Consider the following 12,337-nt stretch of genomic DNA (forward strand, 5'->3'; position numbering starts at 1 on the left):
GTCATAGGAACATGCAAGCCCGCTCACCACATCTTCAACATCAACTTTGTTGGACTGTTGTCCAACACTGGACCAACGTTGGACCAACTTTGTTGGTCATGTTGTGTGGATGCCTGATGATCGTCTTCCAAATAAACAACTGACAATAAGAGCTGTTCGACAGTGGAATTTGCTGCCAAGAAGTGTGGTGGAGTCTCCTTCTTTGGAGGTCTTTAAGCAGAGGCTTGACAGGCATATGTCAAGAATGCTTTGATGGTGTTTCCTGCTTGGCAGGGGGTTGGACTGGATGGCCCTTGTGGTCTCTTCCAACTCTATGATTCTATGAACTCTATTCTGAACTTGAAAATGGAAAGCGTTATGCTGGCGGTCGACAAAATAAGATTAAAGACTGTCTCAAGGCAAATCTTAAAAAATGTAGTATAAACACTGACAACTGGGAAACACTGTCCTGTGAGCGCTCCAGTTGGACAGCCTTTACCAAAGGTGTCATGGGCTTTGAAGACACTCAAACTCAGGACGAAAGGGAGAAATGTGCTAAGAGGAAGGCATGCTTGGCAAATCCACACTGTGAACAACTCCCACCCGGGAATCAATGTCCCCACTGTGGAAGGATGTGTGGATCCAGAATTGGCCTCCACAGTCACTTACGGACTTACGGACTCACTGTTTATGGAAAAATATCTTACTTGGCTACAAGTGACCGCCAAAGAAAGAAAGCACCATAAATGGTCGGAAGAAACCTGTGTATTTTTGGGTTTTGGGCTTTTTTTAAACAAAAGTCTTTTTAAACATTTTATTTAACTCATTATATACCATTTCCCAAAACCAGAAGCCTGCTTTTTACTGGTTATAGTGGGTGAAAAGATACCAAGGGAAGATAAAAGACTGTTTATGTGTGCAACAACTGCGGCAAGAATCATTTTAGCTCCAGAATGAAAACAACAAGAAGTACCAATGAAGGAAGAGTGGCAGATGAAGATGATGGACTTTTTGGAGCTGGAGAAGCTGACAGGAAAAATCTGAAACCAGCAAGATCAATAGTTCCAAAAGGACTGGAGTAAATTTATACGACATCTGAAAGATTATTGTAAGCAGTTGACATCACTAGCAGGGTCATCTGAAGACTTGTAATGAGAAGTTTTCTATCTTTCTAAATTTATTTAATTTTGGGCCATTTTGTAATGAGTGTAATTAGAATTGGAAAACGTACAAAATGCAATGATAGAAAGGTTAATTTTGAAAGCCATGAAGCGGGAGGGAAGGAAGTCTACAAGCTCTAAAGACCCGAAGTGGTAAAGGGGATAATGATGATGTGAATGTATAATTTTAAATGGGAAATAAATAAAAATTGTGTGTGTGTGTATGAAGAAGCCTGTGTTCTATAGCTCAGAGAAGCACAAGCATAGAATCATGGTGAATGAAGTGTTAGGGCAAAATTCTGGGTGCGAGAATGCTCAGCCACCCAGCTCATCAGGGAAGGGCCTGTGGTCGTTGCGGAGTATAAAGGAAGGAGTCCGGCCACGATCCGGAGCAAACAGCAAGGTTTATTACTGCGCAGCAGGTTCAATGCCAGATTGAACACTGTGAACAGGGCTGCAAGAACTTTTTAAAGTTCCCACCACCATCCCATAATGCACATTGAAAAGCATCATACATACATCACTTGTGACAGGGTAAAACATCAGAAAAGGGGAAGGTGCAAGGGGCATTAGCATACAGGTAAACAGGAGGTAAACAGGATTAACATAAGGTAACAATGCAGGATGTCCCAGGACATTGATAAGCAAGTACCAGTAAGTATCTGGGAGGGGATCCTTGAGTACCTGGCAGGGAAAAACAATGGGTCCAGGTGTGTGTATTGCCTCTGGCTTTGGAGGGTCGGGAATAGCAGGAGATGGTACCTGAATGTATTATGGATATGCAGAGGAGCACCACCCTGGCTACGCGACCTCTTGCTTAAGGGATTATGGCTGTTCCCTGCATCCCTGAGAGACCTTGGCCAGAGTCGCAAAAGGGGTTTTCATTTAGAAATACAGATACACGGTATTCATTCATCAAGAAATATGGTTACATAGAGTCTCAGGCAACAGAGAAAGGGTAGGAAAGGGAGCCTTTATTACACAGGGCTTGATCTTGAGGGGTTTGTGTTGGTGTGATACTAGAGTGGTGTTGTAGGATCAGACGGGGTCCCCTTGGGGGCATTTGTGCCAATCTTGATTCCCAAATGAAGCCTCGTTTGGGTGCCCCCCCCCTATAAAATTCCCTAACAACGGTGAACAGCAACAACCGGGGAAAGAAAGACATTAACATCTTACAAGGACAGGAAGAAACACCACAGACAGAATACGGTAATTGCCACACACAGGAAGAACAAGGATATAGTTTGAGTTCCTCACTAGTAGTTTTATAAATCATTTAATGCAGGCATCCCCAAACTCGGTCCTCCAGATGTTTCGGGACTACAATTCCCATCATTGGTCGTGTTAGCTAGGGATGATGGGAGCTGTAGCGGGCCGAGTTTGGGGATGCCTGATTTAATGTGTCAACACAAATAGAAGTTATTAATATTGCAGTTGTTGTATAAGGGATTATGATGATGATGACCAGAATCTAATGGAAATTAGTAAGATTTTGGAACACAGAAATAAAGCAAATAATAAAGCCATCAATTCTAGCATGTGGGGGGGGGCATCTTATCTAAATTACTGTATTTTTCTGTGTATAAGACTAGGCTTTTAAAGTTTGAAATAAGGTTAAAAATCTGGGGGCGTCTTATACATGGATAGTGCATATGCCCATTTTCTAAATTGGGGGTCCCCAAATGTAGGGGACGTCTTATACATGGAAAAATACGGGATATAATTCTGTATTTGAACTATTGGTATTAATAATTGTATTATAAATTGGTATTGTTATAATGAGGCTATTATTGGATTGTAATGGAAAAACATTAAAAAGTATTATAAAAAATAAGCAGCATATAATCATGGAATCGTAGGCACCCCAAGGTTCATCTAGTCCACCCCCTGCAACACAGAACCAGAAGAGGCATGAAAAGGGTGGAGAGGTTTGCTAGGCTCAGACACAGCCCCCCCCCAATTGCTTGGAAAAAGCCCTGGGCAGGTGGGGACTTTCAATCTCAGCATCTGATTCATGCCTACTGAGGATGAGCTGCTCTGCTCATTAAACCTGACATTTGGCCAAGTCAAATGTGTTCTTGCTAATAAAGAGTTAACGCCACCAGTGTGATTTACTGCAGGCATGCTCCTTACAAGAGGCTTGAGAAGGTGTTGCAGTGATGAGGAAATGAAAGACGAGGGTGTGTTCCCAGGGGCCAAGAGGAATATTTCAGTTGTATCCACCAGAGGTCACCCAATATCACTTATCTGATGATGAACACTGATTACAGGAATGGATTTAAAGGCCAGCTCTTTCTGGACAGCTGACCTTCCGTCCTGCTGGTCAAGGCAGTGACTTCTACACTCCCAGCCACTGCAGAGCAGAGGATTTTGAGCCATATTTAGAGGAGACACTCATTCTGCACAGGCCTTAATAGTGTGGCCATGTGTCCTACTTTTCAGAGAACTGCTCTCTGTTTGCAGAGGTATTGTAGAAGAAGAAGACGAGGAAGAGGAGGAGGAGTTTGGATTTGATATCCCGCTTTATCACTACCCTAAGGAGTCTCAAAGCGGCTAACAATCTCCTTTCCCTTCCTCCCTATTTGAAAGTGCCCTCTATTTGATGGGCTGTCAGGTCAAAGTCCTGTCTAAAGTTAAAGACTACAAAAAGTGGGATGGAGAGTCTTCAATATGCCCACCAACCGTTAACACCTGGACAGCACACAGAGCAGGCACTCAGCTCCCCTGGTCACAGGTGAGCCTAGTAGCTGCCAAGCAACTCTCAGCACCTGAGCAACAGAATAAGCAAGCACACAGGCCATCTGGCCAAACCCTCCTCCACCAGGGCAAGATGTACTATCTTTCTATTTACATTGTAGGACTTCGTTCTAAACTTACAGCATCTATAAAGTAGCACATGCAGATTTTATGCAAATATGTGCCGCCGGAACATATTAATTATTATTAATAACATATTAATTATTATTAATTATTATTATATTAATTATGCTTAATTCCCAAGCCGGAATAAAGATTGCCGGAAGAAATATCAACAACCTCAGATATGCAGATGACACAACCTTGATGGCAGAAAGCGAGGAGGAATTAAAGAACCTTTTAATGAGGGTGAAAGAGGAGAGCGCAAAATATGGTCTGAAGCTCAACATCAAAAAAACCAAGATCATGGCCACTGGTCCCATCACCTCCTGGCAAATAGAAGGGGAAGAAATGGAGGCAGTGAGAGATTTTACTTTCTTGGGCTCCTTGATCACTGCAGATGGTGACAGCAGTCACGAAATTAAAAGACGCCTGCTTCTTGGGAGAAAAGCAATGACAAACCTAGACAGCATCTTAAAAAGCAGAGACATCACCTTGCCGACAACGATCCGTATAGTTAAAGCTATGGTTTTCCCAGTAGTGATGTATGGAAGTGAGAGCTGGACCATAAAGAAGGCTGATCGCCGAAGAATTGATGCTTTTGAATTATGGTGCTGGAGGAGACTCTTGAGAGTCCCATGGACTGCAAGAAGATCAAACCTATCCATTCTTCAGGAAATCAGTCCTGAGTGCTCACTGGAAGGACAGATCGTGAAGCTGAGGCTCCAATACTTTGGCCACCTCATGAGAAGAGAAGAATCCTTGGAAAAGACCCTGATGTTGGGAAAGATTGAGGGCACTAGAAGGGGACGACAGAGGACAAGATGGTTGGACAGTGTTCTCGAAGCTACGAACATGAGTTTGACCAAACTGCGGGAGGCAGTGCAAGACAGGAGTGCCTGGCGTGCTATGGTCCATGGGGTCACGAAGAGTCGGACACGACTAAACGACTAAACACCAACATGTGCCGCCTCTTTTGGCAATACCTAAGACTCCACCGTGAGAGCTGGACCATAAAGAAGGCTGATCGCCGAAAAATTGATGCTTTTGAATTATGGTGCTGGAGGAGACTCTTGAGAGTCCCATGGACTGCAAGAAGATCAAACCTATCCATTCTGAAGAAAATCAGCCCTGAGTGCTCACTGGAAGGACAGATCCTGAAGCTGAGGCTCCAAGACTTTGGCCAACTCATGAGAAGAGAAGACTCCCTGGAAAAGACCCTGATGCTGGGAAAGATTGAGGAGAAGGGGACGACAGAAGACGAGATGGTTGGACAGTGTTCTTGAAGCTACAAACATGAGTTTGACCAAACTGTGGGAGGCAGTGGAAGACAGGAGTGCCTGGCGTGCTCTGGTCCATGGGGTCACGAAGAGTTGGACACAACTAAACAACTAAACAACAACAAGAGATGGTGGCTGGTCCAAGGTCACCCAGTGAGCTTCATTGCTGAGTGGGGATTCGAACCCTGCTCTCCCTGGTTCTAGTCCAACACTTTCACCACTGCACCACACAGAATATTAAAAACACGATAAAACATCAAGCATTAAAAACTTCCCTAAACAGGGCTGCCTTCAGATGTCTTCTAAAAGTCAGGTAGTTGTTTATTTCCTTGGCATCTGATGGGAGGGCGTTCCACAGGGCAGGTGCCACCACCAAGAAGGCCTTCTGCCTGGTTCCCTGTAACCTCACTTCTCGCAGTGAGGGAGCCGCCAGAAGGCCCTCAGAGCTAGACCTCAGTGTCCAGGCTGGACGATGGGGGTGGAGAGGCTCCTTCAGGTCTATTGGGCCAAGACCGTTAGGGCTTTAAAGGTCAGCACCAACACAGGTTGTCACCCTGTTCCCACAAACATATATCTCGTTCCTGTGAGGTTGTATACCATCTATCAGAGCTTCATCCATTGTTCTGATATCCTCGTTGGTGAAGCCTTGATAGGCTTAAGTATCCCCAGAATCCAGCAGGATTTTTTTTTTTGAATGAGCCATGGCTGCTACTGCCCCTGGCCTCTCTTTCCTCTTCTCCACCCCCTCAGATCAGAAAAAGTACACAAGTAAACCTTTCGGTTTGGTAAGAAAACTGGGTGAAAAGGTTGGATCCTGCAGAACGTATCTCAGCCTTGTAAAGTAAAGGATGTGTGCTTAGTCCGCTCCTTTATACTCTTTATACCTATGATTGTGTCGCTGCCCACCCTAGAAATAGGGTTGTCAAATTTGCAGATGACACAACCGTGATCGGGCTCATCTCTGATAAGGAGGGTGAAACAGACTATAGAGATGAGGTGGAGCGGCTGACAGAGTGGTGCAGAGTTAATAACTTGCTCATAAATACAAAGAAAACAAAGGAGCTTGTGGTGGACTTTAGGAGACAGAGGAACGAGGTCCAGCCACTTTTGATTGACGGAATTTGTGTAACAACGTTTAGATTGTAGAGGGTAACAACATTTAGATTTCTAGGCATTGAGTTACAGGAGGATCTGTCCTGGAGTGTTAACACAAGGGGGCTTGTGAAGAAGGCGCAGCAGAGGCTGTACTTTTTTAGAATTTTAAGGAAAAACCATCTTCCACAAAAGCTGCTGCTTGCCTTCTATCACTGTGCCATACAGAGCGTGCTCACGTAGGGTTTATGTGTGTGGTACAGAAGCTGTACTTCCCAGGACAGAGCAGGGCTGTGTAGAATTATTAAAACAGCAGAGAGCATTATTGGCTGCTCACTCACCACCTTAGAACAAATCTACACCACCAGGTGCCATAGAAAAGCACGAGACATATCAAGAGATCCAACGCACCCTGGTCACCATTTGTTTCAGCTCCTGCCATCGGGACGGAGATACAGAACAATGCAGGCAAGAACGAGCCGTCTCAGGAACAGTTTATTCTCTAGATCAATTCTGGCCTTAAATGGAAAGCCTGGACTTTGAAGTCATCTTATTTTACTTGTTATTTGTATTATATTTACTGTTTTTAATTAGGTTTTGTAATTTTGGATTATGCAGAATGCTTTATCTGAGTGGATGTAGCAACCGAGTAATTTCTTTGTTCCCGCAAGGGGACAATGACAATAAATATATCTTATCTTAAAGTTACCAGACATCCCCATTTCCTGGGGACAGTCCCCAGATTTACAAATCAGTCCTCATACAAAATCCATTGAAGCTGAAAAGTGTCCCTGGATTCATTGAAAAATGAAAATCTGGTAACCTTATTGTAAAGCGCAAATACTTGAGCGAAGAAGTGGGAGAGAGAGTCGGGTGGCTCAGAAGCCTTGCAGGCGTCAGGGGAAGACCTCACGGGAACCACTCTCACCAGCTCCTGCCCTAAAGACCTCTTGAAGCCACCCCACACAACTCATCTTATTCAAACCTGGCACATGGATTCCAATCAGCGTAAAAAGCCCTTGCAGAAGTGTCTCTCTTCCGTGAAGCTCATTTTGCTTCCGAATATTTATATTCAGCTTAATAAGAAGTTTCAAACCCTCTTGAAACCCTCTTCCTAGAACACCCCCTATGTGACACACACAGACTTACGCTCAGTGGCTAATGTTTTAAGAAAAGAGGTGGTGGGGGGCTAACTGGGCTTAGAAGAGTTGCAAACGGGGTTGGTAAAGGAAAATCCCTTTGATGAAACCTGGTCTCCCTTCTTTTTATACCTAAGGGAAGAAAATAAAAAAATAACATAAGATAAACTATTTTATTTTCTCAGGTTTTAATCAACACATTGTGCCTTGGAACTGCTATTGTTACACTATGTATGGCTTTGCGCTGTGTTTTCTTTTTAAGGAATTTGTATGTACCATTTTACTGGATTTTAAATAAACAATAGTTTTTTTAAAAAAAGAGAAGTGGTAGGGCTTATATGTTTCTTAAGGTCAAGGCTATGGTCCTGGCGTTCCTGTCTCCAACACCTTTTACACCCTGTCATCAAGCTTCTTATGGTATGACAACAACAACAACAACAACAACAACAACAAAATTAATAATAATAAAAATATGCTCTGTGGGTTAAACCACAGAGCCTATGGCTTGCCGATCAGAAGGTCGGCGGTTCGAATCCCTGTGACGGGGTGAGCTCCTGTTGCTCGGTCCCAGCTCCTGCCAACCTAGCAGTTCGAAAGCACGTCAAAATGCAAGTAGATAAATAGGAACCGCTACAGCGGGAAGGTAAACGGTGTTTCAATGTGCTGCTCTGGTTTCGCCAGAAGCGGCTTTGTCATGCTGGCCACATGATCCAGAAGCTGGACGCCGGCTCCCTTGGCCAATAAAGTGAGATGAGCGCCGCAACCCCAGAGTCGGTCACGACTGGACCTAATGGTCAGGGGTCCCTTTACCTTTATATTTCCAGCCTTAGAATGTAAAACCCATGAAAATGATGGAGTACATGGAACTGGCTGAGATGACTGGGAGAATTCGCAACCGGGGAGAAGAAGCGACAGAAGATGATTGGAAAGATTTCAAAATTTATTTAAAAAAAAATATGGTAAAATTGTATATTGAGATTAGATTTAGAAGTTTATAGAAACTGCGGGTTTGGGAATTATGTGAAGTAAATTGATGTATGAGAGATCTGAAATTATAAGGAGTTTTAAATAATGAATTGGAAATTGCTAAAGATAAAGGAGTAATGAACCGCAGATGGAGGGAACTCGAGGAAGTCCCCCCTATACAGTGTTAAAAGAAAAGGATTTTGCATTTGGATTTTTGCATTTGTCTTTTTAATGTTGTCTTATTGTGTTTATTGTTATTTTCATATTGTGTTGGTTTTTTCTGTTGTAAAATCAATAAAAATCATTATAAAAAAATAATAAAAGATAAATAGGTACTGCTACAGCGGGAAGGTAAACGGCGTTTCCATGTGCTGCTCTCGTTTGCCAGAAGCGGCTTTGTCATGCTGGCCACATGACCTGGAAGCTGTATGCTGGCTCCCTTGGCCAATAACACAAGATGAGCGCCGCAACCCCAGAGTCGGCCACGACTGGACCTAATAATGGTCAGGGGTCCCTTTACCTTTACGCTGCTTACTATACACTCATCTCTTAAGAAGTGTGCATGCACACGAAAGCTTACACCAGAAAAAACTTAGTTGGTCTATAAGGCGCTACTGGACAGTTTATTATTTTTATTTTGACTGCGTCAGATCAACATGACTACCTACCTGATCTCTAAGCAGTTTACATAAAAAGTTTTTAAAAATACAAAAAAACCTAATAAATCAACAAGGCAAATGATTCACATATCAATAAAAACAGAACAAGGCGGCAAAACTTTATTATACAGGGGAACACTACATAAAAAGGTGTGTTTTCAAGAGGTGTTTCACCTCCCAAATGGCATATTCCAAAGGGTGCTCCAGGTAGGGTATGTGTGCCACCACCAAGAAGGCCCACATCTGAGGTGTCATAAAGGGGCATAGCTCTCAAGTTATTCACTGAAGACCTCAGCGATCAGCCAACGTCTGCTCAAGGCATTTGGGCACCTGAGGTGAACCACAAAATGGGAGACCAGGAAAATGGATCTTTGAATCTACATCAGGAACAAGGGAGGGGGGTCGCAAATCAACTGTAAACTGTGGTTGTAGTGGGACTCAAAGGCTGTTGCTTCAGCAGTCTGTGGGTGTGTTCTATTTTTTTTTTTTTTTACAATTTATTTGGTTTTTCAAATTAAAAAATTACAGAGATCCATCAAACATAAATCATAAAAACAAGATTCCAAGGAATCTCCTGGGCTTCCATCCTCCCCTTTTTGGGTCCTGTTATTTATCATTTCCTCCCGCATCTTTTATGATCATCCAAACCCTTTACCTCTTCCATTATGTCCAGAATTCAACCTTAAATACAAGTGCTATTCCGATCCTGCTAACGCTTTCAACTCTTTACAATGGTCTTTAAGGTAAGTTATAATTTCCCCCCTTTTCTTGTTAAAACTTTGGTCTTCCTGATTTCTGACTCTTCCGGTCATTTTAGCCATTTCGGCATAGCCCATCAACTTCATCTGCCAGGAACTTTTATCTTCTTTCCAGGGTGGGTGGGTGTTTACTAAATCACACCATTTCCTCCGTGGGGTGGGAGACCAGAACTGGCTATTATTCACCGAGAGGCCTCTGCAGAGGCAGCATCAACATATAAAAACGATCCTTTCCTGGCAAGGCTGCCCTTTCAAGCAGGCAGAAATCCAACAGGCGCAGCAAGCCAGATAAGAGGGAGTTGTTGTTTTTTACCCCCACCATGCGCTGTAGCTGTTCAACTTCTGCCTGCCAAGCCACCTGTTCCAGGAACAGCTGCAGAGGCAGGATCAACATATCAAAACAATCGATCCTTTCCTGGCGAGGCTGCTCTTTGAAGCAGGCAGAAATCCAACAGGCGCAGCTTCCCTCGGAAAGCCAGATAAGAGAGTTTTTTCTTACACCCCCCCCACACCCACGTGCGCTGTAGCTGTTGAACTTCTGCCTGCCAAGCCAGCCGTTCCAGGAACAGCCTAATAATAATAATAATAATAATAATAATAATAATAATAATAATAATAATAATATGATATTTTTATTTTTAAAGGGTGGTTCCCTCTCACATTATTAGTAAGGAGACACACAGAGAAGGGCTGCTTCCTTTTTTGCCCGCCTCCCGGCACAGGGCGGGCCACTTCCGGGCGGGCGCGTGCTGCCGCCCGGACGCCTTTGGCGGCGGCTCCCCCCGCCCGCCCGCCCGGAAGTGCGTCGTCGGTTGCCGTCGGTTCCGGGCGGGAGCGCCGCGAGCCAGCAAAGGACGGGGCAGGACGGGGCCTTCTCTCCCTCGCTGGGCCGCTCGGGGTTTTTTTTTCTCTCCACCCCCCTTCCGCGGGGCTCTTTTTATTCCCCCCCACCCCCTCGCTCGCCGCGCGGGAAAGAAGAGTCGGCGACGTCGGCCTTTCCGCCTGGTCCGCCTGCCGGGGCCTCCGCTGACGGCGCTGGAACTTTCTCCCCTCACGCGCGGGGCGCGGTTTCCGCGGAGGGGGGGGGAGCGTCCTCGGGGCGACACCAGCGGCCTCCGCTTCTTCTTCTTCTTCCTTCCCGGTAACGGGCTCCCGGGGATGGCCTCGGAGGCCTGAGGAGGAGGAGGAGGAGGAAGACGAGGGATGGATCCTGGTGGCGGAGGAGGCGGCGGCTGCCCAGGACCCGGCTCGGGCGGCGGGGGCGGCGGAGGCTCGGGCGGCGGCGGCGGGAAGCCGAACCTGCAAGTGGTGTACCAGGCCGTGCAGGCCCTGTACCACGACCCGGACCCCAGCGGCAAGGAGCGCGCCAGCCTCTGGCTCGGGGAGCTGCAGAGATCGGTGAGCGGCTGGCGGAGTTGGGGGGGGGTTGGGGGGAGGGGAGGGGGGAGGGCGGCGAAACGCCCGGGGGGGTTGGGGAGGGAAGAGGCAAGAGCGGCCCAGGCTCACCAAGGCGCATGGGGAGCCCTGGAGGGAAGGAGGATTCCCCGGGCGAGGGCGCACGTGGGGGGCAGAGGGCCAGGCGTGGTGGTGGTGGTGGGGATCGGGGAGGGTCACGAGAGGGTCGAGGCGGGCCATGGAGACAGGCGGGGAAAGGAGCTAAGAAACTGGTGTCGTAGTAGTAAATAATAATAATAATAATAATAATAATAATAATACAGGCGGGGAAAGGAGCTAAGAAACTGGAATCGTAGTAAATAATAATAATAATAATAATAATAATAATAATAATAATAATAATAATAATAATAATAATAGTGCTCTGCCCGTCTGACTGGATCCACCCAAGTCACTTGGGGCGGATGCACACGGGATGGGGTGGGGGGTGGGAACGGTCTTTGATGCCAAAGGGGTCAGGCTCGTGTTCAGAAGGACCCTGTGGGATTGGGCCGAGGGGGACCAGGAGGAGAGACCCTGGGAGGGAGGGATAAGCTGGGGGCTGTTGGGTCTGGGCAGGAGACGGGCGTGGGAAGTAAGTGCCTGGGCAGCCAGAGGCAAGGAGGGGTGCCAGAGGATTGGGCAGAATTTGGGTGAGCAAAATAGCTACGGGGGATTCTGGGAGGGTGCTGCTCGGAAGGGGTGATGGGGTGCGTGCGTGCAGGCCTCAAGGGACCTTGGGTTTGGGAAGCGGCTTTGGAATATGAGTAGACTCGGGGCTTTTGCAGAATGCCGGTGAGTTCCCGTGTGATGAGTTTTAAGGTGGCTTCTTCCGAGGCCTTGCAGTTTCTCGGGCAAAGGTGGGTTCCTGAGCAGTGGCTTCTCAAACGGGTAGGATCCAAGCCCTTTCTCTTGTGCTCCCAACTGCCTACGTAAGGGGAGTGGCTCCCACCTTCACAACCACCCACACCCAGCACCCTTTTTCATTCTACTCGCAGCATGGGTGCTGGAGAA

The 12,337-nt window shown here is 46.2% G+C and overlaps 1 protein-coding gene across 2 annotated transcripts in view; it reads left to right on the plus strand.

Moving 5' to 3' along the window:
• The first annotated feature begins 10,693 nt into the window (after window positions 1-10,693).
• The window catches only part of TNPO3 (transportin 3), a 36,978-nt gene continuing 35,334 nt past the window's right edge, over window positions 10,694-12,337 (plus strand). For both annotated transcript variants that reach the window (XM_060279260.1, XM_060279261.1), the window contains exon 1: window positions 10,694-11,287. In XM_060279260.1, coding sequence (XP_060135243.1) covers window positions 11,093-11,287 — 195 coding nt within the window. In that variant the 5' untranslated portion in view covers window positions 10,694-11,092. The remainder of the gene's footprint in view (window positions 11,288-12,337) is intronic.

Source organism: Zootoca vivipara, chromosome 10, assembly GCF_963506605.1.
Source record: "Zootoca vivipara chromosome 10, rZooViv1.1, whole genome shotgun sequence".
Classification (NCBI taxonomy): Eukaryota; Metazoa; Chordata; class Lepidosauria; order Squamata; family Lacertidae; genus Zootoca; species Zootoca vivipara.